Source organism: Physeter macrocephalus, chromosome 19 (assembly GCF_002837175.3).
Source record: "Physeter macrocephalus isolate SW-GA chromosome 19, ASM283717v5, whole genome shotgun sequence".
NCBI classification, from domain to species: Eukaryota; Metazoa; Chordata; class Mammalia; order Artiodactyla; family Physeteridae; genus Physeter; species Physeter macrocephalus.
In genome coordinates this window covers 5,353,957-5,373,575 of record NC_041232.1, presented here as the reverse complement: position 1 = coordinate 5,373,575, position 19,619 = coordinate 5,353,957, and the positions used below count along the sequence as shown (strand labels likewise).

General features: G+C 46.5%; 1 protein-coding gene across 2 annotated transcripts in view; it reads left to right on the top strand.

Annotated features, from left to right (window-relative positions):
* The window catches only part of ZNRF3 (zinc and ring finger 3), a 148,622-nt gene that overhangs the window by 90,252 nt on the left and 38,751 nt on the right, over positions 1-19,619 (top strand). For both annotated transcript variants that reach the window (XM_024120887.3, XM_055080396.1), the window contains exon 2: positions 3,980-4,105. In XM_024120887.3, coding sequence (XP_023976655.1) covers positions 3,980-4,105 — 126 coding nt within the window. The remainder of the gene's footprint in view (positions 1-3,979; positions 4,106-19,619) is intronic.

The following is a 19,619-nucleotide window of genomic DNA, read 5'->3' as shown; positions in this document are numbered from 1 at the left end:
TTGGCTCGGGTCACATCTACTTTTAGGTTCGTTTCTTCTCACGCACGTACCTGTGCTCTCCCTAACTTGGCATTTCTCGGAGTGTGTCCCATGAAACAGTGTGAGCATATTAAACACAAAATGGGTTGATCATCAACGGGTAGGGAATGCTGGTTTTAGAAAGGTTAAAACCCTTTTAAGTTATTTAAACCTTAGGCCTCTGCAGAGCTTTAATTTCCAAATGTAGATCGCAAATCCCTATGTCCTGTTCCTCAGCATTAGTTGCATGTGCAGGAACCCATTTATCATCGTGCAGGGCTAGTATTCTGCAGGACACAGTTTCCCGAAGGGCTCTGGTGGTTGGCTTAGGCTCAGGAAGGGTGGAAACCACATCGTCCTACACTGTGGATTCCCAGGTTGGCTGAGGACAGTCATTTCTGAGTAAACTCTTAGGACTTTTTTTTTTTTAATTTATTTTTTATTTTAATTTATTTATAATTTATTTTGGCTGCACTGGCTCTTAGTTGTGGCACATGGGATCTTTTAGTTGCAGCGTGCATGCGGGATCTAGTTCCCCAACCAGGGATCGAACCTGGGCTCCCTGCATTGGGAGCATGGAGTCTTACCCACTGGACCACCAGGGAAGTCCCTGACTCTTAGGACTTTTTTTTTTTTTTTTTTGCGGTACGCCGGCCTCTCACTGTTGTGGCCTCTCCCATTGTAGAGCACAGGCTCCGGACGTGCGGGCCGCTCTGTGGCATGTGGGATCCTCCCGCACCAGGGCACGAACCCGTGTCCGCTGCATCGGCAGGCGGACTCTCAACCACTGCGCCACCAGGGAAGCCCCTCTTGGGGCTTTTTAAAAAAACTTATTTATTGTGGTAAAATTGATACAGAATTTACCACTTAAGCCATTTTAAAGTATACAATTCAGAGGCATTTAGTACATTCACCATGGTCACCCATCTGTTACTATCATCTGATGCCAGAACATTTTTATCACCGTAAAAGGACTCCTGTACCTATTAAGCAGTCACTCTCCGTTTCCCCCTCCCCCAGGCAGGCATCCACTAATCTGCTGCTTTCTGTTTCTATGAATTTGCCTGTTCTGGATATTTCATATCAGTGGAATTATACAATATATGGCCTTTTATATCTGGCTTCTTTCTTCAGTAAAGTTTTAATACAGATACAAAGTCTTAGACCTGCATGATTCCTCTGCTTCCCTCCACGCAGCTCTCTATCATTGACCAAACCCTATACAGGTGTAAGTAACAAAAAGCACCTTTCCCTCTGGAAACCTCCAAGGCACATGGCCAGGTTAAAAATAATCATGGAACACTGTAGAAAAGTGTCAGTAGTGGGGCTGCCATTGACGTGACTTGACCTGGGATGTCAGGAAGCTGACTTGAGCCCAGCTGGGAGCCACTTCCTGGAGGGTCAGAAGTGCCTGGCTCTTGGCACGACTGGCTTATTGCCCTTGCCCATCCTCTCCAGTTGGAGATCTGCATTTCAAGCCGCTCATCATTTAATAACCATCGAATATCCTAGAGTGGGCTGAGTTTTTCAGGGGCAGCTGGAGGGAAGCTGTGCCGTCCACTGCACTGCAGGACCCTCCTTGGTCCTTCGGGCAGACTCTTCGAGCCTGAGGGCTGGTGCAAAAATCATATGTCGCAGGCTTCCCCATCTCAGGTCCTGCAGTTCCCAGGGCAGGGTTAAACTGTGCCCGCTATGAAGACAGCTGCCGGCCACCCCTTGAGCTCGAGGCGCTCACCCTTCCTTGTGGGTCCATCGACTTGCCAAGGATCTCTGCCCTCTGGGCTGCTCCCTCCCCTCCTCTGCTCACTCATCCTCTCCAGTCCAGGGCCACCATTGCCAGAAGGTGCAACCCGCCTGCCTCAAATTACTGTTCTCGGTGCGCCGCTTTTCTGAAGAACCTGTGGTGCTGTCCTGGTGTCCACACGCTTTCCTGATTTTTGAGCCTGTCTCTCTCTTCTTGGTGTCGACTGTGGCCCCCATGCTGCTCAGGTAGCCTCTCCTCTCTCCCTGAATCCCTTAGCTCCTTGTCCCCAGGCGTGGATGGCCGCCTATCCTCTCACCTGCCCCGGACCCATCCAGCTCTCCCTTTGAAGCTCAGCTCAAGGCTCAGCTGCAACTCTGGCCACCTGCACCAAACTCACATTACACTCACACATAACCCAGTTCAGAGCTGGCAGGCAGCCTTTCTTTACAGAGATTTCACCTCTTAGTCTTTTCTCCCCAGTCAGGTGACCAGCTCTCAGAAGAAGGGACAATAAAGTTAAGCAAGTGGAGTTGGAAGGTACTGGACTGTGAATTCAAGGGCCAGGCCACCCCTGGGGCAGCCACTTGCTGGCAGTGTTGTCTTGGAAAAGCTATTTATCTTGAACTTCTCATCCGTAAAATGAGTGGGGGATAAGGAGGGTGTATTAGTTTCCTATTTGTTACTATAACAAGTTACTACAAACTTAGTGGCTTAAAGCAACACAAACTTAATCTCTCATAGTTCTGGAGGTCAGAAGTCAAAAATGGGTCAGCAGGGCTACGTTCCTTGTGGAGGGTCTAGAGAGAATACTTTTCCTTGTCTTTTCCAGCTTCTGGAGGTGGGCCGCCTGCATTCCTTGGCTCATGGCTCCCACCTTCATCTTCTGAGCACATCACTCCAACCCCTGCTTCCCTGGTCACATCTCTTCTGTTTCCACGATTCCCTTTTTTCCTTGTAAGGACCTTTGCGATTACATTGGGCTTACCCAGGTAATCCAGGATATCAAATTTAATCACGTCTCTAAAGTTTCTGGTGCCTTGTAAGGTAACGTATTCACAGGTTCTGGGGATTAGGACATAGACGTCTCATGGGCCATTATTCTGTCTAACACAGTGGATTCTTCAGTCTCTTGTGTCTCTAACGTGCCATGACTCTAAAGACATATTTCTTCCAATTATTTAAAGAGCTTAGCACTGTGCTAGACTCCTTCACGTCTCGGTAAGTTAGGTTTATTCACAAGGACTTCCTCTTCTCAGATGGTTATTAGGGATTCTGGGGTCTGATAAAACTCAATACTAGAACTGTGAGCGCAAGCCATAGTATCATTCTGTGTTCAGGCTTCCACTAAATGCACTTTTACTAGTAAAAATTTGACAGTGCTCTCCTACCTATCTTTGATTTTGTGTTTTGCAAATTTTGAAGAAACCTCAAAGAATTTCATCTGTTTTCCAGTAACCAGGGGTAGCCTTTAAACAGCCTGTTAATTATCCTGGTGATTTTGCCGTATGTCTAGTGGTCTCTCCATAAATTCCTGAATGTGTTTCGAGGTCCTCTTGCGTCACTTGAAGTAGATGTGTTGTTAAAGTCTGGAAGCCAAATAGTTTTGGATGCTAACCTAGCTCGTCTTCTCTGTAGCTGCCACTGAATGTTATGGTATTTCACAGCCATCTAGACCGGGATTTATGTGGGAGTTACGCTATCTCTCTTTTCCTACATCCCATTGGGTGGTGTCCACCTTGGGTGACCACTGCTTACAAAGCAGTGAGAAAGCATCTGTGAAGTCTATTTGTAGTGGCTCTATTGTGTTCTCCCCAGGGCTCAGCTCATTGTACTGAAATAGGATCCACTCAATGGGTTGAAAAATGCATCCCCCCATATAACTTTATTTTTTATTTTTATTTTTTGCGGTATGCGGGCCTCTCACTGCTGTGGCCTCTCCCGTTGCGGAGCACAGGCTCCGGACGCGCAGGCTCAGCGGCCATGGCTCACGGGCCCAGCCGCTCCGCGGTGTGTGGGATCTTCCCGGACCGGGGCACGAACCCGTGTCCCCTGCATCGGCAGGCGGACTCTCAACGCACTGCTCCACCAGGGAAGCCCCCTACCATATAACTTTAAGTTTTGAGGTTGTTTTTGACTGTCGAGTCTGAGACGTGCACACCGGGAGTCAAGCAGGTCTGCAGCCTGCCTACTGAAGTTTTCTTTCCATTTGTTTCCTAGATGCACCCACTGGGCCTGTGTAATAACAATGACGAAGAGGACTTGTATGAATATGGCTGGGTAGGAGTGGTGAAGCTGGAGCAGCCAGAACTGGACCCAAAACCATGCCTCACTGTCCTCGGCAAGGTAAGCACCAGGCCCTCCGAATTGCTCCCGTTTTGATTGGTGTTCTCCACACCCTCATTTCCCCAATTCCTCAAATAGCCAGTTACGGAGAAGAGCCTTGCTGGCACAGCACTCTTTCCTGGCTGAAGTCACGTCTTGGAGCAGCCCCCCATGGTGCTCAGAAGCTTGGACTCTGATGGCAGCTGCCAGCCTCAGAGTGGGCACCACCCTGCCCACTGTGTGGCCTTGGGCAGGTCACTTCCCCTCGAGGAGTCTCAGTTTCTTCTCTGTGAACTGGGTTGATAATAGAGATTCACAATCCCCATCTTACACCCTTGGGGCCAGATATTTCAGAATTCTGAGATTTGGGGCATTTATAAAGGTATTAAGATGCACATATTTTGTATTAAGGAACTCCCAGGAGACGTGGAGCCGTCCTCAGGAACCAAACACATGCATATTTGTGTAGCAAACTACATGGATATTCACATTAAGTGGGACAACTAAAGTCTAAATAGCCCCGTGTTAGTTCAGGGCAGCTGTGCCTACAAATGAGTTCAGGGCCATTAAGTTTCGCTGCCGAGTAAGTTCTGAAAAGACTTTGGGGTTGTAGAGCTTTTTTGGTTTCAGAATGGCAGACAGCAATTATGGTCCTGTATTAGACCTTACCTCATAGGATGGTTAGCAGGTGAGATGAGATACAAACGTCTAGCAGAGAAAGCTCTCCAGAAATGTTCACTGCCATTGGCTATTGTTATTCCATTTAGAAGTACTAAAAAAAAAAACAACTTTCTTAGCCTCAAGGGTCAGCATTACCTCTGGCTGCAGTATAAGATAAAAGACAGAAATACATTTACTTTGGAAAACCATCTGTCAATGATCTTAAAATATGACAGATAACAACCTGTTTTGTTTTTTTTTTTTAATTATTTATTTTTGGCTGCATTGGGTCTTCATTGCCACGCGCAGGCTTTCTCTTGTTGCAGTGAGCCGGGGCTGCTCTTCGTTGTGGTGCGCGGGCTTCTCACTGTGGTTGCTTCTTTTGTTGCGGAGCACCGGCTCTGGGTGCGGGCTTCAGTAGTTGCAGCACGCGGGCTCAGTAGTTGTGGCACACGGGCTTAGTTGCTCCGCAACATGTGGGATCTTCCTGGACCAGGGCTTGAACCGTGTCCCCTGCATTGGCAGGTGGATTCTTAACCACTGTGCCACCAGGGAAGTCCCAACAACCTGTTTTAAACTGGATCATTTTGTTAAAGGGAAAGGTTTGGAGAAAGTTGTTAGAATTTTGGTTGGAGGAAAGGTAGTATATACTAAGGGTAGTGTTATTGCTTGGGTATTTTTTATATTCTCAGAAGCTGCTGTTCTACGTATCATGGGGAGACAGCTGGGGGGAAAACAGTCCTGGTTCTAACCTCTTGAGGAGATTCAGGCCAGAGAAGAGGTGGTTTTGATGTAGGGAGCCTTTCCCACAGTCAAAGCTGTCCCAGCCGGTGTCTCCTGAAAGACTTTTGGCCCAGGAGACCCTCATGGATCTAATCTGTGATGTTTGCATCCCACCTGTCTTCTGAGTAGCTTCCGACCACTTGTCAAGTTCCCCAGCCCTTTTATAGAAGGAGAAAAAAAAAAAACCCCAAAACCACAGGGACTATTATTACCTGTTTGGTTTATAATTCTTGAAGTTGAATCAATGTGTTTTAGGCAGCCCAGGCCCCGATACTTCATCGTTTAAATAGTTGGCTAGAGCTGCCTAATGATGCTCAGAGAGCAGTGACCCCCTTGAGAATACGTTAGTGTTTTCCTAGGAGAAATGCCAGCTCCATCCAAAGATTAGGAACAGTGCTTTCCTTGTAGGTAGCACTCTCCTAATAGAATATTTTCTCCTGTACTTAAGCTGCTGCTACGCAGGGCTCAGCAGCTCTGCTTAATTTTGCTTTGCCCCAGTCCAGTGGGTCTCCACCTACGTGTCTGTCATGTCTGTAAATGGGTTGGAACAGGGCCCCTCGGGGACACCCCATGTTCTCCCATCACCTAGTGGTGTTCAAGTTCCTCAGAGAACCCAACTGCTCCTCCTTCTCCTGGGACAACCATGTAGTGGTTTGACTTGAAGAGTTCTGTATGGTTTGGGCTGCCGGCCTGTGAAGCCACAGGGAATAAAAACCCTCGACATATATTGCCTCATTAAGTATTTCTTGAGTTTATTCATTCACCAAGTATTTATTGAATGCAGGGGCCCAGGAGCTAAGTGCATGGTTGTACCTGCTAACAAGCAGCACCCCGCTCCATGTTTCTCTGTGTTTGGAGAAACATGTTTCTGTTTGGAGAGGTTGTGGTGGTGGCCAGGCCGTATTTGCACGTGGTTAATTACTGAAATTTGGCTTAACACCTGAATAAAATCATTAGCCAACCTGCTTGGGCCAGACAAAGCAAGACGGTTTAGCTTTTGCTTAGAGTGGCAGGGACATATATACACTACCAAATGTAAATTAGATAGCTAGTGGGAAGCTGCCGCACAGCACAGGGAGATCACCTCTGTGCCTTGTGACCACCGAGAGGGGGGGGAGAGGGAGGGTGGGGGGGAGGGAGACGCAAGAGGGAAGAGATATGGGAACATATGTATATGTATGACTGATTCACTTTGTTGTAAAGGAGAAACTAACACACTATTGTAAAACAGTTATACTCCAATAAAGATGTTAAAAAAAAAAAAAACAAAAACCTGGGTTGGTACAGGAGGTACAAAGAGTCCGGCATCTCTCCCTCTCCCTCTCCCTCTCCTTCCTCTTCCTCTTTCTCTCCCCCTCTCTTCTGCTCTCTCACCTTGTTCTTAAGTGTAGTTGTTTTCAGCTTCAATTTTATTAACTTCGCTAACTGTGTTTGCTTTCTTTCTGAGCCCCCCAGTGCAGTGGCAAGAGGCTAGGGTAGGAAGAGCAAAGTGGTCCTCATGGGTGGCCTGCTCGCCTGCAGACACACAGCATGGTTTTCTACCCTTTCTTTGCCCTTAGTGGTGAAGGCAAGAAGGAGGTGGGCAGCTAAGAGAAGCACAAAAGGAAGACACTACAGCCAAGTCCCCGTGGGGGTGGGGGAGGGACTCCTCCTCTGTGTAGATGTTGAGACTTGTTGAAAACCATAGACGGGTCGGGGGGGATGCTGTCGGGCGTTTGGAAGAGCCTGGGGGAGAAGGGGGAGGGCCAGACGCAGACCCCTCTCCCTCCCCCATCACCTACCCCCATCACCCACCTGCCCACAGAAAGTGCCATGGGGTGAAATGTTGAAAATAACAGAGGAATGTCCTAAATTAAGAAAACGTAAATGCCTCTCCAGGAATTCAAATAAAGTTTCATTTTAAAAGGGAAAGACATAAACTCATCACCTCCATTTATTACTGAGTGCTTTTGAACTCCTCAAAAAAGGAACACTATAAACTCATGAGAGAAAAGTGATTTATGATCCTGCTTATAATCTTTTTGATTCTGGAGGAGGCAGGGCAGACAGTCGGATCAGCTAGGGGGGCAGAGTTGGGGTGGGGGTGAGCTCCCCCAGAACGTAGCAGGCCAGGGCACCAGGCCAGGCCCCGGGCAAATCCCTTCCGCTTTCTGGGCCTTTCTTTTCCACTTCATGTGAAGAGGCTGTTCTGGGCTCCTTGATTGTCTAACATTTTGAACTTCTGTATCATATTAAAATCTCCCCTTGACATTCTAGTTTTGGGGGATTTCTAGGTGCAGCCTTGAAAGGCTTTGTTAACCTGCAACAGTTTACAACCTCGGAAATGGAAACAGAAAAAAATAGACGTTACTGAGCAGCTTGCTATTGAAAGTAAGGGTCTTAAACCATCCCCAAAGTGCAGTCTGTGTTTATGCCCCAGGCATTTTAACCCTTCAGTTCAAACAGTGTTTATTATTTAAGCATCTTACCGGATTGGTAAGACATTGGAAGGTCGACTTTAATAGCTGTGGTTCTTATGACTCTTCCACCTCATGGAGAGCCTTGTGGCAGGGAACACACAAGACGTGCTCAGATCTAACACAGCCCGCCTGGCCCAGATTCACCAAACGTGGAAGAAAACCAGCCTCCCTCCCTCACACCCCACGCTGGAGTGGACTCGTAGGGAGGGTTTTGAAGGGCAGGATGGCAACAGGCATGAAATTGGCTCTTGCCAGTCCTTAGGGGGAGAGCAGAAAGTTAGTAGAAAGACAAGAAGAACAAGGGATTTAGGTCAAAGAGATGCAGCTTTGGCTGAGTGACCTCGAGGAGGTCACTTCAGTTCTTGGGGCTCATGCTACCCTTGTCACTGTGTTGGGGGTACTGCGAGGGGCCCTGAACACAGAGCCTGGCTCTCGGGGGACGCCCGGCAAGAGTGTAAGAGCAGCCCTCGTGTGGTGGGTGCTCGCCGAATGCCAAGAGCTTTCCGAGCAGCGTCTCCTCTCGTTGCCAGGCCAACTCTGGGACCTTGTCCAGATTCCCATCTTACGATGAGATCTCAACCTAACCTGAGATCCAACGGCTCCCAATTGCTGAGCCGAGATCTGAGATCAGGACTGTCACGCCGCTGCATCAGCGCTGGTTTCTTCCTCCTGCCTCCTTTTGCCTTTGCCAGTTTTTCTAGATAAAAATTGGATGCGTTTCAGTAGTCACTGGCTGGGCAAGGACTGCTGGTCGCATTGAATAGAAACCGTGCTGGAGCTGTGTTGAGCCGAAAGGGGAATCTGCTCTGGAAGCTCCTGAGTGTCGTCAGGGAGCCCGTGATGGGGGCGCTGCTGCTCCTCTGGAACCGCCGACCGCAGGGCTTAGGTCTTCTGAGAATCTGCGTTATTCCCCACCGCCCCCCCAACTTCCTTGGTCAGGGACAGCGCCCCAATATCCCTTGGCCTGTCGCTCTTGGTTTCAAGTCTAAAGGATTCCAGAAAAGGGATTTAGTGGCCCATCTTGGATCAGGTGCTCACCTGTAGTCTGGTCAGCTGTGATCCAGGGCTGGGAGCACACTGCGACTGCCCAGCCGTGTGTGCGGCGTGGGTGGAAGGTGTGCCTTCCAGGAGGAAGGTGGTGGGGGCAGTGCTGGGCTACCATCCCCAAGCAGCCCCCTCAGTCACCCAATCACATGTGCACTCACAAGCCGCTGGACGATGGCCTCAGTTTATCCCAGGTCGGTCAGAGAGGCGCCAGTTGGAAGGGCCTGCTCTGGTTCCTGTGTGCTGGCAAGAGTCACCTCCTCTTTCCCTGAACCGAGGGCTAGTCCCTGGCACAGACGGTGGTTGTTGTGAGTGAGGAGAAGCAGGTCCCTGGGGCCGGAGGGGTTGGGGCTATGAGGCGGGCGCGTAACCTTCAGGAAGAGGGTGGGAAGAACGGGAGCAAGTTCCTCAGGGGGCATTTACAGTTGCTGGGGCAGGAAGAGGGTTTTGGATGAAGGAGTTTCATCTTCATCCCCCAGGAAGCTGGGAGCCACTGAAGGTTGTGGGGATGTTCATTTGGCAGTGTGTCTAGGCTGGTGGGAGAGGGGAGGGTCAGGTTACTCTGCTGGTGGATGCTTCTGGAGCTGAATGGGCCCAGACGTCAAGTCTCTTGAACGCTTTGGTGAGGCTCTAGCCAGTGACGTTGCCAAGGACACCTCGTGTTCGCCTTCAGATTTCCCGGCTCTTCATCTCGCCTCTCCTGTTTCCACCTGCAGCAGCAGCCTGGCCGAGCGCACGGCAGGTGGACACTGCCAGGAACCGCCATGCCTGTGAGGCAGGGGAGCGGCTCGGCAGTCCTGGCTCTTCTGATGAGCAGCACAAAACCCGGTGGCGGGTGAGGAGGTGGTTGGTGGAGAACTGAACCCTTGCATTCACTCCACCGACCCACATCCAGCCCTCAGAGTGTCTAGGTAACTTCTTCAAAGAGAACAAAGACCTTAGTGACCAAAGTGACCGCAAGGCAGAAAACAGAATCAAAGGAATTTAATTTTTTCAGGATGGTTGGGAGGAGAGGGAACACATAATGGTTAAGACGGGGGTTTAGTCATCAAACTAACCTGAATTGAAACCCCAGTTCCAACCCTTTAATCCATGTGACCTGGGATGGTCCCTGAACCCCTCTGCCCATTTCTACCTCTGGCGACAGGAACCTCGAGGCACCTCAGGGAAAGAGTGTGTGTCAGGTTCACGCGTGGCTGGAAACACAAATTAGCAGCTCTTGGTGCACATCCTCTCTCCCTCCCTCCCTCCCTCCTTCCCTCCGTTATTATCCTTCAGTTTCTTTCAGCACTCACAGTGCTGTTACTTAAGTAGTCAGATCCTTAGAGACAAAATAGAGTGGTGGTTGCCAGGGCTGCGGGAAGGGGAGAATGAGGAATTAGAGTTTAACGGGGCCGGAGTTTCGGGAGGAGGTGGAAAAGTTCTGGAGATGGGCGGTGGAGGGGGCGGGGGGCTCGTCGTGCCCTTCTCGTTCAGAGTTTGGTCACAGATGGGTGTTTCCTGCAGTATTGGGTGCCCCGGCCCTTAGGCCGAGCCCAGCCTAGCGCTCCTGAGAGTGAGATTCCCCGCTCTGTCTCAAGAGCAATGATGGGACTAAAATCTTAGGGTCTGACTTGAAAGGAAGGTGGTAGCTGACTGGAGCAGGGTCTCAGAGCAGCTGCCCCCATCACAGGCATTGGCCTCTTGAGGCAGGGAAGTGAGTGTGATATTTGTCACATACCTGAGCTCAGGGTACTGTGACTACCACAGCTCATTGTCGTGGTATCCTTGGGAGCACCTGTGCTTGGGACACTTAACCTGTGTCACACCTTCCCAGAGCATGTTACCCGAGACGTCTTATTGCAGCAGTTCTTAACTGGGGTCATACACAGCGCGCACACACGCACACGCACACACACACACACACACACACACACACACACACACACACTGCCCCAGGGGACGTTTGGCAATATCTGGAGACATTTTTGGTTTTCAGACAAAAATATCCAGGCGAGGATGGGGGTGGGGTTGCTGCTTAACACCCTACAAGGCACAGGCCAGCCGCCCTACAACAAAGAACATTCTGGCCCCAATGTCAGTAGTGTCACCATTGAGAATCCCTGTCTTTCTGTGACACGTTTTCTCTCCCTAAGAAGACCTTAAATTCCACTTTATCCTTTATCCTTTGCTTCTCTGCCCTGCTGGCCTCCAGTACAGAGACAGGTTCACGTTGTCCTGTGGTGTGTTCGTTGAAGTGCACGATCAATGTTAGAGCACGTTTGTGTTTCCACGTGAGGAGTGCAGGGAGCACAGTTTGCAACTGTACCACGTGGCTCCACGATCTGGGCTCCCTGCACTCCTCTGCGCTCCTCACTTTAGGCCAGTTAACCTCTCTTGGTCTTCGTTTCTCCATATTGCCCTCTGTAAAGATAGTTGTGACAATTTTAAAAATGATGTGTGTCGAGTTCTCGGAGTGTGTGAATGCTCAACAAATATCAATTTCCTCCCTTCTCTAAACATACTCCTGAGGTGAGGTGGGTTTCTGGTTGGAGAGGAAGTTTGGAAGGCTCTTCAGATTTATTTTAAGGAGTACTTGGGTAAATACCTCCCATATTTGGTTAAAAAGGAAAGCAAGAAAGGAACTTAGTGAAAGAAATCAGATCAGGAGGAAAAGATTGACATGATATGAATGGAAAAAGGAAAAACTCGGGGACTACCACTTTTCTTCTAAGGTCATGTGTCTGATTTGAAAGTCACAAACTTTTAATCTGATGCTTTTCTTCTATGCCTAAATCTTCCAGGAACCTCTTGGTTAAAAGGCTATATTAAGCACAAGACTTTTTTTTTTTTTTCTTAAACTAGGTCTGAGACATTTTCAGCTCTAAAAGGCTAACTGAAACCATTATTTGAAATCCTCTGAAAGACTTAAGGGAGTTTTGAAGATAGAGCGAGTGAACAGAACAAATAATGTTTCTGCCAACCCAAGGAGCACAGGCTGATGGCCATCTCCCCAGACTGGGGGAAGCCTGGCTCACAACACTCCTTCTGGCCATTGTCCCCTCTGATTGAGCCAGGCTCTTAATAGAGCAGGGGCCACAAATGAGGCTGTCCTAGGAGACTAGGACTGGTGTGACGGGCCAGCAGAAAGACCATCAAAAACAGCTGATGACCTTGTCGACTTTTGAGAGGCCATTTTGAATAATAAACGAAGTTAAAACCTAACATATTAAGTCATGATAATATGTATAGTACCAGTCCCAAGTGAGGTGACCTGAATCTCTCATACCTGGAGATAAGCCCCAAAGTCCCATCTGCTCACTCTTCTCAGAGAGAGGGGTCTTGCACACACCTGGCTGTGTGCGTGAATTAACCCAAATAAGCAGCAGCAGGCTGCCCCTCGAGTGCGTTTCTGGCCACGTCCAGGGACATTTCAGATTTGGCGGGGGGCTGTCTTGACACTGACTGCATGTAACTGGTTAACGATCTACGTGGAGAACCTGTGCACAAGGTTTGACCAGCTCACAGTCTAGGGCACTTGAGCTGCACCTGTGCAGGAGGGCGCCTGGGTGCCCAACCTGGGTGGAGAGACCCATTGGGTGAAGACGTGGGGGAACGGGAGTACTGGCCAGATCTTGTCTGCTAACCTTGGTCACAAGACCTTCTCAGACTGCGGACAAAAACCACTTCTTTGCCTCGTCCTCTGTCTTTCGTGTTTGTTCACCTTACAGAAAGCACCATATTTCATTTGATAAAAGGTAGCATTCAGCTTTGGTGATCTTATTTTCCAAATCAGACCTCGGGCTGTGTGTTCTAATACTTTCTGTGCTGTTTTAAGTTCGAGGCAGTCTAAACAATTGGGATACTGAAATCCTTTAAATTCTGCATCATTTTTGCTAGTTATAAAAATAATAAGAGTATCAACACATTCCAGTAGTTCTATGCACTGCTGGATGCAATAAAATTCTAGTCAGCCTGAAGAACTTTGGCTGTTTCTTGGCATGTATAAAGCCCTCCGCCTTCACTATTACACCTTACCCGGTTGCTGATAGATGTTCACAAATGTATCAGCTCTTAACTGAACCTCAGAGAAAAGAATGTGGAATATGCAAGGAACTTTTTTTACCTTGTCTTGTTCTTAATCGAATTTTAAAGCGGTTAGCTTCAAAAGCTTTCTTTTTCATCTATTTGTAAGCATAGTAGATTGGTTTTTTAAGTGAGTTATTTTCTTAGTGTTAGTCCTTTTTTTAAGAGTTTCAGTTGCTAGAATCTTAACATTTTTATAACCCCTAATTTTAAAGGTATACCCAAAATTTATAGCATTAACTTATTTTACTGTTTTTGTAACTAACAAATTTTCTGGTCTGGTCCCTTTGTCTTTTTTCTTTTCTTTTCTTTTCTTTTTTTTTTTTGCGGTACATGGGCCTCTCACTGCTGTGGCCTCTCCCGTTGCGGAGCACAGGCTCCGGACGTGCAGGCTCAGTGGCCATGGCTCACGGGCCCAGCCGCTCCGTGGCATGTGGGATCTTCCCGGGCCGGGGCACGAACCCGTGTCCCCTGCATCGGCAGGCAGACTCTCAACCACTGCGCCACCAGGGAAGCCCTTTTTTTTTCTTTTTAAGTGTGGAATTCTCATATTCCTAGTGCCAGGAACAGTGCCTGGTACATGTAGTGGGCACTCAGTAGATATTTGTTGCATGAAACAATTAATTATGGAGAATTTAAAAATAGAAGGAAAAAACCCAACTTTAATTTTGCTCCTTTAGCACATGTACTGTCAATCTTGGTTTATTCCCTTCCAGTCTTCCAGGGAACCCGAGTCTGATTTTTAACATAATTATTATGAAGGTATGAACATCTGTTCTGCCTTTTCAAACTTAATAACATATGCTAGTCATTTTACCAGTTTGCTATTATCTTCGTAACCTATCATTTTATTGGTTGCATAACATGACAATAGAACATACCGTGATGTAGTTGACCATTCCCCCAGGGTTCAGTAATTAGATTGCTTCTGTTTTATTTTTAATCCTTACAAAGAAACCAAACTGAAAGCTTTCTTTATGTAAGAGGGGCTTTTGGGGGTTTTTTTCCTCTTTGAATTATTCTCTCATGGTAATATTCCAGGAGGAGATTATAGATCAAAGGATATGAACATTTTTAAAATGATTCTTGGTGCAAACAGTTACAAATTGCTTTTCAGGAAAGTTCCCTCAGTTTACCTTGCCACTAGTGAAGTAAGAGTGAATCATTTTCCACAGAAACAATGCTAACATTGACTGTTATCATTAATGTTTCTTTACTAGTTTGAAAGATAAAAATAGTATTTCATTGTTTTCATTCTCATTTCTTTGGTTATTAGAAAGTATTAAGCACCAAGCATTTTTCCATCTACTAAATAAATTTCCTCTTTTGTGAATTGTCTATTCTGGTCCCTTGCTCGCTTATGGGTGGATCTTAATGTAGGGTTTTTTTTTTTATAGCAATGTATTAATTCCTTGTCATTTTGGAATATTTTAAAACTGGCCCTTTTATTTACTAATTTTTTTTTGTTTTAGCTCTCTTGGCATGCAGAAGTTTAAAATTTTTACATAGTCATCACTCCTTCATGATTTCTTCTATTGCTTTTAAACTTCATTATTTTCTTCCCTCCCTTGCAAGCTTAGAATCATTTTTGCCTTTTCTACATTTTCTGTGATCACTGGTTTTAATATATTACACCTTTAAATCACTCAAAATTTATTTTGATGTGTAATATCAGGGAGTGGCTAAGTAGAGTCTCTCTCTTTCTCAAAGTTGTCATTGCCTTCATTTTATGCATCTTCCTCCTTTTAAAAAATAATATATTCTGTTCTACTGAATTCTGTAACAGAATCACATCCTGTGTTATCTACTGTCAAATTCTGTATCCTTTTTTGAGCCAGTACCACACTGTTTTAATTTTTGTTGTTTTAGAACACAGTCCCAGAGTTAAGTGAAATGTGCTTGCAAACACATTTAAAAGAATTAATCCATCAGTAAATCAACAAAGCAAATGCCTGTTTGTGGTATTCTTTAGATCAGGGAATCCTAGTTAATCCTCATCCTCTCCCACTTAGTGAGTATATCATAACCCTGCCCCAACTCTGTCAGCATGGGGAGCTGCTTTCAGAATCTGTTCATTATTGTAATTGCCATATTCAAGTTTCACTCCATTCCAGCACGCACCCAAAATTTTTATTAGGAAATGTATACTGTGGTTAAAACCAACTACTAAGCCTATTTCAACTTTCAGTTACCCAAGATTGTTTCACCACCAAAACTTTTCTACCCATTTCTGTTCAAGAAATAGATGATTGGGCTCTACACAGAAACAGAACAGAAATGACTGATCAGATTGTTCCCACATGAAGGCTTCTTTTTTTCTAAGTGTCCAGTGGTTTTTAGTATATTCATAGAATTGTGCAACTACCACCCACAATCAATTTTAGTATTTTCATGTTCTTTATATATTATAGATACAAGTCCCTTATCAGATGTGTGAACATTTCCATCAACCCGAAAAGAAACCCCTTACCACTGAGCCGTCATCTCCCTTCCATCCTGGACATTCCGTATAAATGGAATCGTGCAGAACGTGGTCTTTTGTATCTGTTTCTTTTTGTTTACCATTATGTTTTCAGGGTTCATCCGTGTTGCAGCAAGCAACAGTACATCATTTCTTCTTATTGCCAAATAATAGTTCATTGTGTGTTTATTGCTTGTTTATCAGTTGATGGACATTTTGGTTACTAAGAATGATCTGTGAACATTTATGTACATGATTTCTTTTTTAAGATTTATTTATTATTTATTTATTTTTGGCTGCATCAGGTCTTAGTTGCAGCATGCGGGACATTTGTGGCAGCATGCGGGACATTCGTTGAGGTGCTTGGGCTCTTCATTTTGGCGCACGGGCTTCTCTCTAGTTGTGGCATGTGGGTTTTCTCTTCTCTGGTTGTGGCACACAGGCTCCAGGGCACATGGGCTCTGTAGTTGTGGTGCTCGGGCTCTGTAGTTGAGGTGCACGAGTAGTTGTGGTGTGCAGGCTTAGTTGCCCCGCGGCATGTGGGATCTTAGTTCCCTGACCAGAGATCGAACCCGTGTCCCCTGCATTGTAAGGCAGATTCTTTACCACCGGACCACCAGGGAAGTCCCTGTGTACATGATTTTGTGTAGGTATAGGTTTTCACTTCTCTTGGGTAAATAACTAAGAGTGGAATTGCTGGGTCATATGGTAACTGTTTAACCTTTGAGGAACTGCCAGACTGTTTTCCAAAGTAGCCACACATTGTGCATTACTGCCAGCAGTGTATGATTTCTCCACATCCTAGCCAACACTTGTTATTATCTGTCTTTTTGATTACAGCCATCCTAGTGGGTATGAAGTGGTATCTCATTGTGGTTTTGATTTGCATTTCCCTGATGGCTAATGATGTTAAACATCTTTTCCATGTGCTTATTGAAGGGTTGTATATCTTCTTTGGTGAAATATCTCTTCAGATCCTTTGCCCATTTTTTAATTGATAATTTATCTCTTTATTATTGAGTTGTAAGTGTCTTTATGTATCCTAGATACATGTCCCTTATCAGACACATGATTTGCAAATATTTTCTCCTATTCTGTGGGGTTTGTTGATAGTGTCCTTTGAAGCATAAAAGTTTAAATTTCAGCAAAGTTCAGTTGATCTATTTTCTTTTGGTGTCATACCTAAGAAGCCATTGGAAAACTCATTCTTTTTTAAAAAATTTTATTGAAGTATAGTTGATTTACAATGTTGTGTCAATTTCTGTTGTACAGCAAAGTGATTGAGTTATACATATATATATATATATATATTCTTTTTCATATTCTTTTCCATTGTGGTTTATCACAGGATGGAAAGCTCATTCTTTCACTGAGACCCACTAGTCATCTTTAGTGTGGTATTTTACATGGTTGTATATTTAAGGCCCTTCTGGGATTTGTAATAAAGAATTTATTCTCTTTCCTTCCAGAAGCTTAAAGCTAACAGAGGGCCAGGAAGCACTGGTCTCTCTTCATCGCCAGTCCTTGTCTTGAACTGCTCTCCAGATCCCTTGATTTCACCGGGGTCATCTGAGCCAGTACAGTCTCCACGTATCCTATGGCAGGTGGCTGATCCAGCAAGGGGCATGCAGTGGTGAGGACTCCTTCAGTTCCAGCTCAGTAGCTGAATGGCTGGGTTAAATATATGGAAAGGCAGCAGAGCTACTGCCCAGGCTTCTCCTTTTTTTTAACCTAATGATGGTTCTGGAAGAGACTGGCCTGCCATTTCCTAGAATCCCAGCAAATGCCCATGAATATGGGTACTCCTGCTGACCAGACTTAGGGACCCGATTTCTTTAGGGTTTAAGGTTATATTCTGTCAGGTTTAAGTAGGGAAGACAAGACAGTCTATTAAAAATAAAGGGAAAAGAAGAGCCAATTTGGAAATGCTACAGAAAGGACGTAGGCGAGTGACAGCTGTCAGTAAGGCTCCCACCTCCGCTGTGCTGTTAGTGCCTTTGAAAAGACAATAGCTCAAAGGTCCCATTTTAGAACACTCAAGATCTTGAAATGTTTCTAAAATAATTTTTCTCTCAAAGGTTTACTGATGAGCACCAGACTGTTAGAATAATTCCCCCTAACTGATGGCCACGCCCCTGTTCTCAGAAGAGGGTGTAGGTACAGTCTTCGGGGTTGAGGGTCATCGACCAGGATGCTGTGCTCCTAAGAGCAGCACCAACAGGCAGTGCAGGGACCTTTCATTGAGTTCTAGCCATAACCCACAGCCTGTCTGGAAGGCCTGACTTCACTCAGCCTTGGCAATCAGAAAGCATCTGGCAGAGATGGGAGCTGATAGACGGGCACACATGGCAGAGGAGCTGGTGGTGCAGTGACTTCATGCCTGCTAGACCTGAGACTTTTCCCAAGTTGTTTCTCATGGTGCCAGAAGCACCAAGAAAAGGGGAAAAAGTTTTTGTAGTTATTTCTGTGTCATTTATAGCATCTGAAATTCATCTAAGACCTTGCAAATACTGTTTGTTGTTCAAGCACCCCATTTTTCCTGTTATATAGTCTTGAGTTCCTCTGCTCATATTACAGTGCAGTGAGCTTTTATATCATGATTATGTTAAGATGGATAGATCGATTGATCCATAGATCGATAGATAGGAGACTGGATGCAATTGGCTACCACACAGAATGTTTACTTGACATGGAAATGGACTCTTCCCTAAGGGTCAAAGTAGAATCCGTTTGTTTTGCAAAAGGATTACTTGTAGAATTGCTTTCAGCTATCCACACTGCCCTGCAAACGAACCCCGCCCCCACCACCAAAAAAAAAAAGACAAATGCAGTATACACCCATCTCTTAAGCATTGTATTATGTTAAGAAGGTGGTATTCTATAAAGCTGCATCTCTTACCAGGCCCTCACTCTCTTTATCCCTCTGTGCTATTGTCATCTCTGCTTAGGTTGGACTCTCTTCTATGAATGAGAGAAAATAAGAAAATTGCCTGTTTTAGGCAATGCAGGTGTGTTTCAGAGATTTAGAGTTGAGGAGTCAAGTAAATATTTTGGCAGCCCAACAAAGGTAAGCAAGGGAGAATGCACCTCATGGGCTTTTCAAATTACAGGCCTGTCCAAACACTGCCTTCCTCAAGAGCTGCTGGTCAGGGCCAAAGCCTACCCTGCTCGGCAGTGGCGACAAGGCCCGGCCGAGAAGTGGGCTCGCTTCTCTCACTGACCCTGGCCCTGTGCCCAGTAGGACGCTGTTGGACTTTGATCCCTTCGACCTGAGAGGAAAGATACTTATCAGTAAGGGAGAGATCTTTCCTCCTTAACAGATTCTAATCACATAGCTTCCTCTTCCTTGCTGAAAAAATCCCCGATAGCTTTTTCTCCCCTTTTAAATTGTAACGCTGAAGAGACGGGGCATAACATCTCAGATAACTTTTTCAGTATAACTTCATCCATCTCGAGCGTTAGGAGGTGGGCAGCTATGAAAGAGGACCCGGAAGTAGCATGTCTCAGGGGGGCTGGGCATCCAGGTGCACCCCAAGTGCATCAGTCTAGGTGATTTCTGGGTCTCCTGGTTTAAGAGTAGAGACATCCCAGAAGGAGGTTGCTCTGACCTGCTAGTGGCATGTCTCCTCCATTCAAGCTGTGCTTTGTGTCTCTTCTAACAGAACCGCAGACGTGAAAACTCCCTCTCTTCCTTGCCCTCCCCCAGTGGCTTCCACTGGATCACCTTGGCAGGGCCTCATCCGAGGAGGGAGGGAGGGCTGGCGGGAGGAGGGTGGTGGCTGCACCAGCGGCCCCTTTGATCACCTCCCTCCGGGTTCCAAGCCCCACCGCCAGCAGGCCAGCCAAAGGCCCGGCTCTACTGATCTGATGAGGTGCTGAATAGGACCCGAGGGGCAGTGACGGGAGTGAGAAGAAAGCCTCGGGAATGAAAAGGAAACCCTGTGAACCTGCTTGGCTTCACTGGCCAGATTTTCCTACCAGGGAGCCGCTCAGTTCCTGCCAGCTCAGCCGCCTGCCCCTCACCCCAGCCCCTCCTGTCTCTGCTTTTCAGACCCAGTGTGTG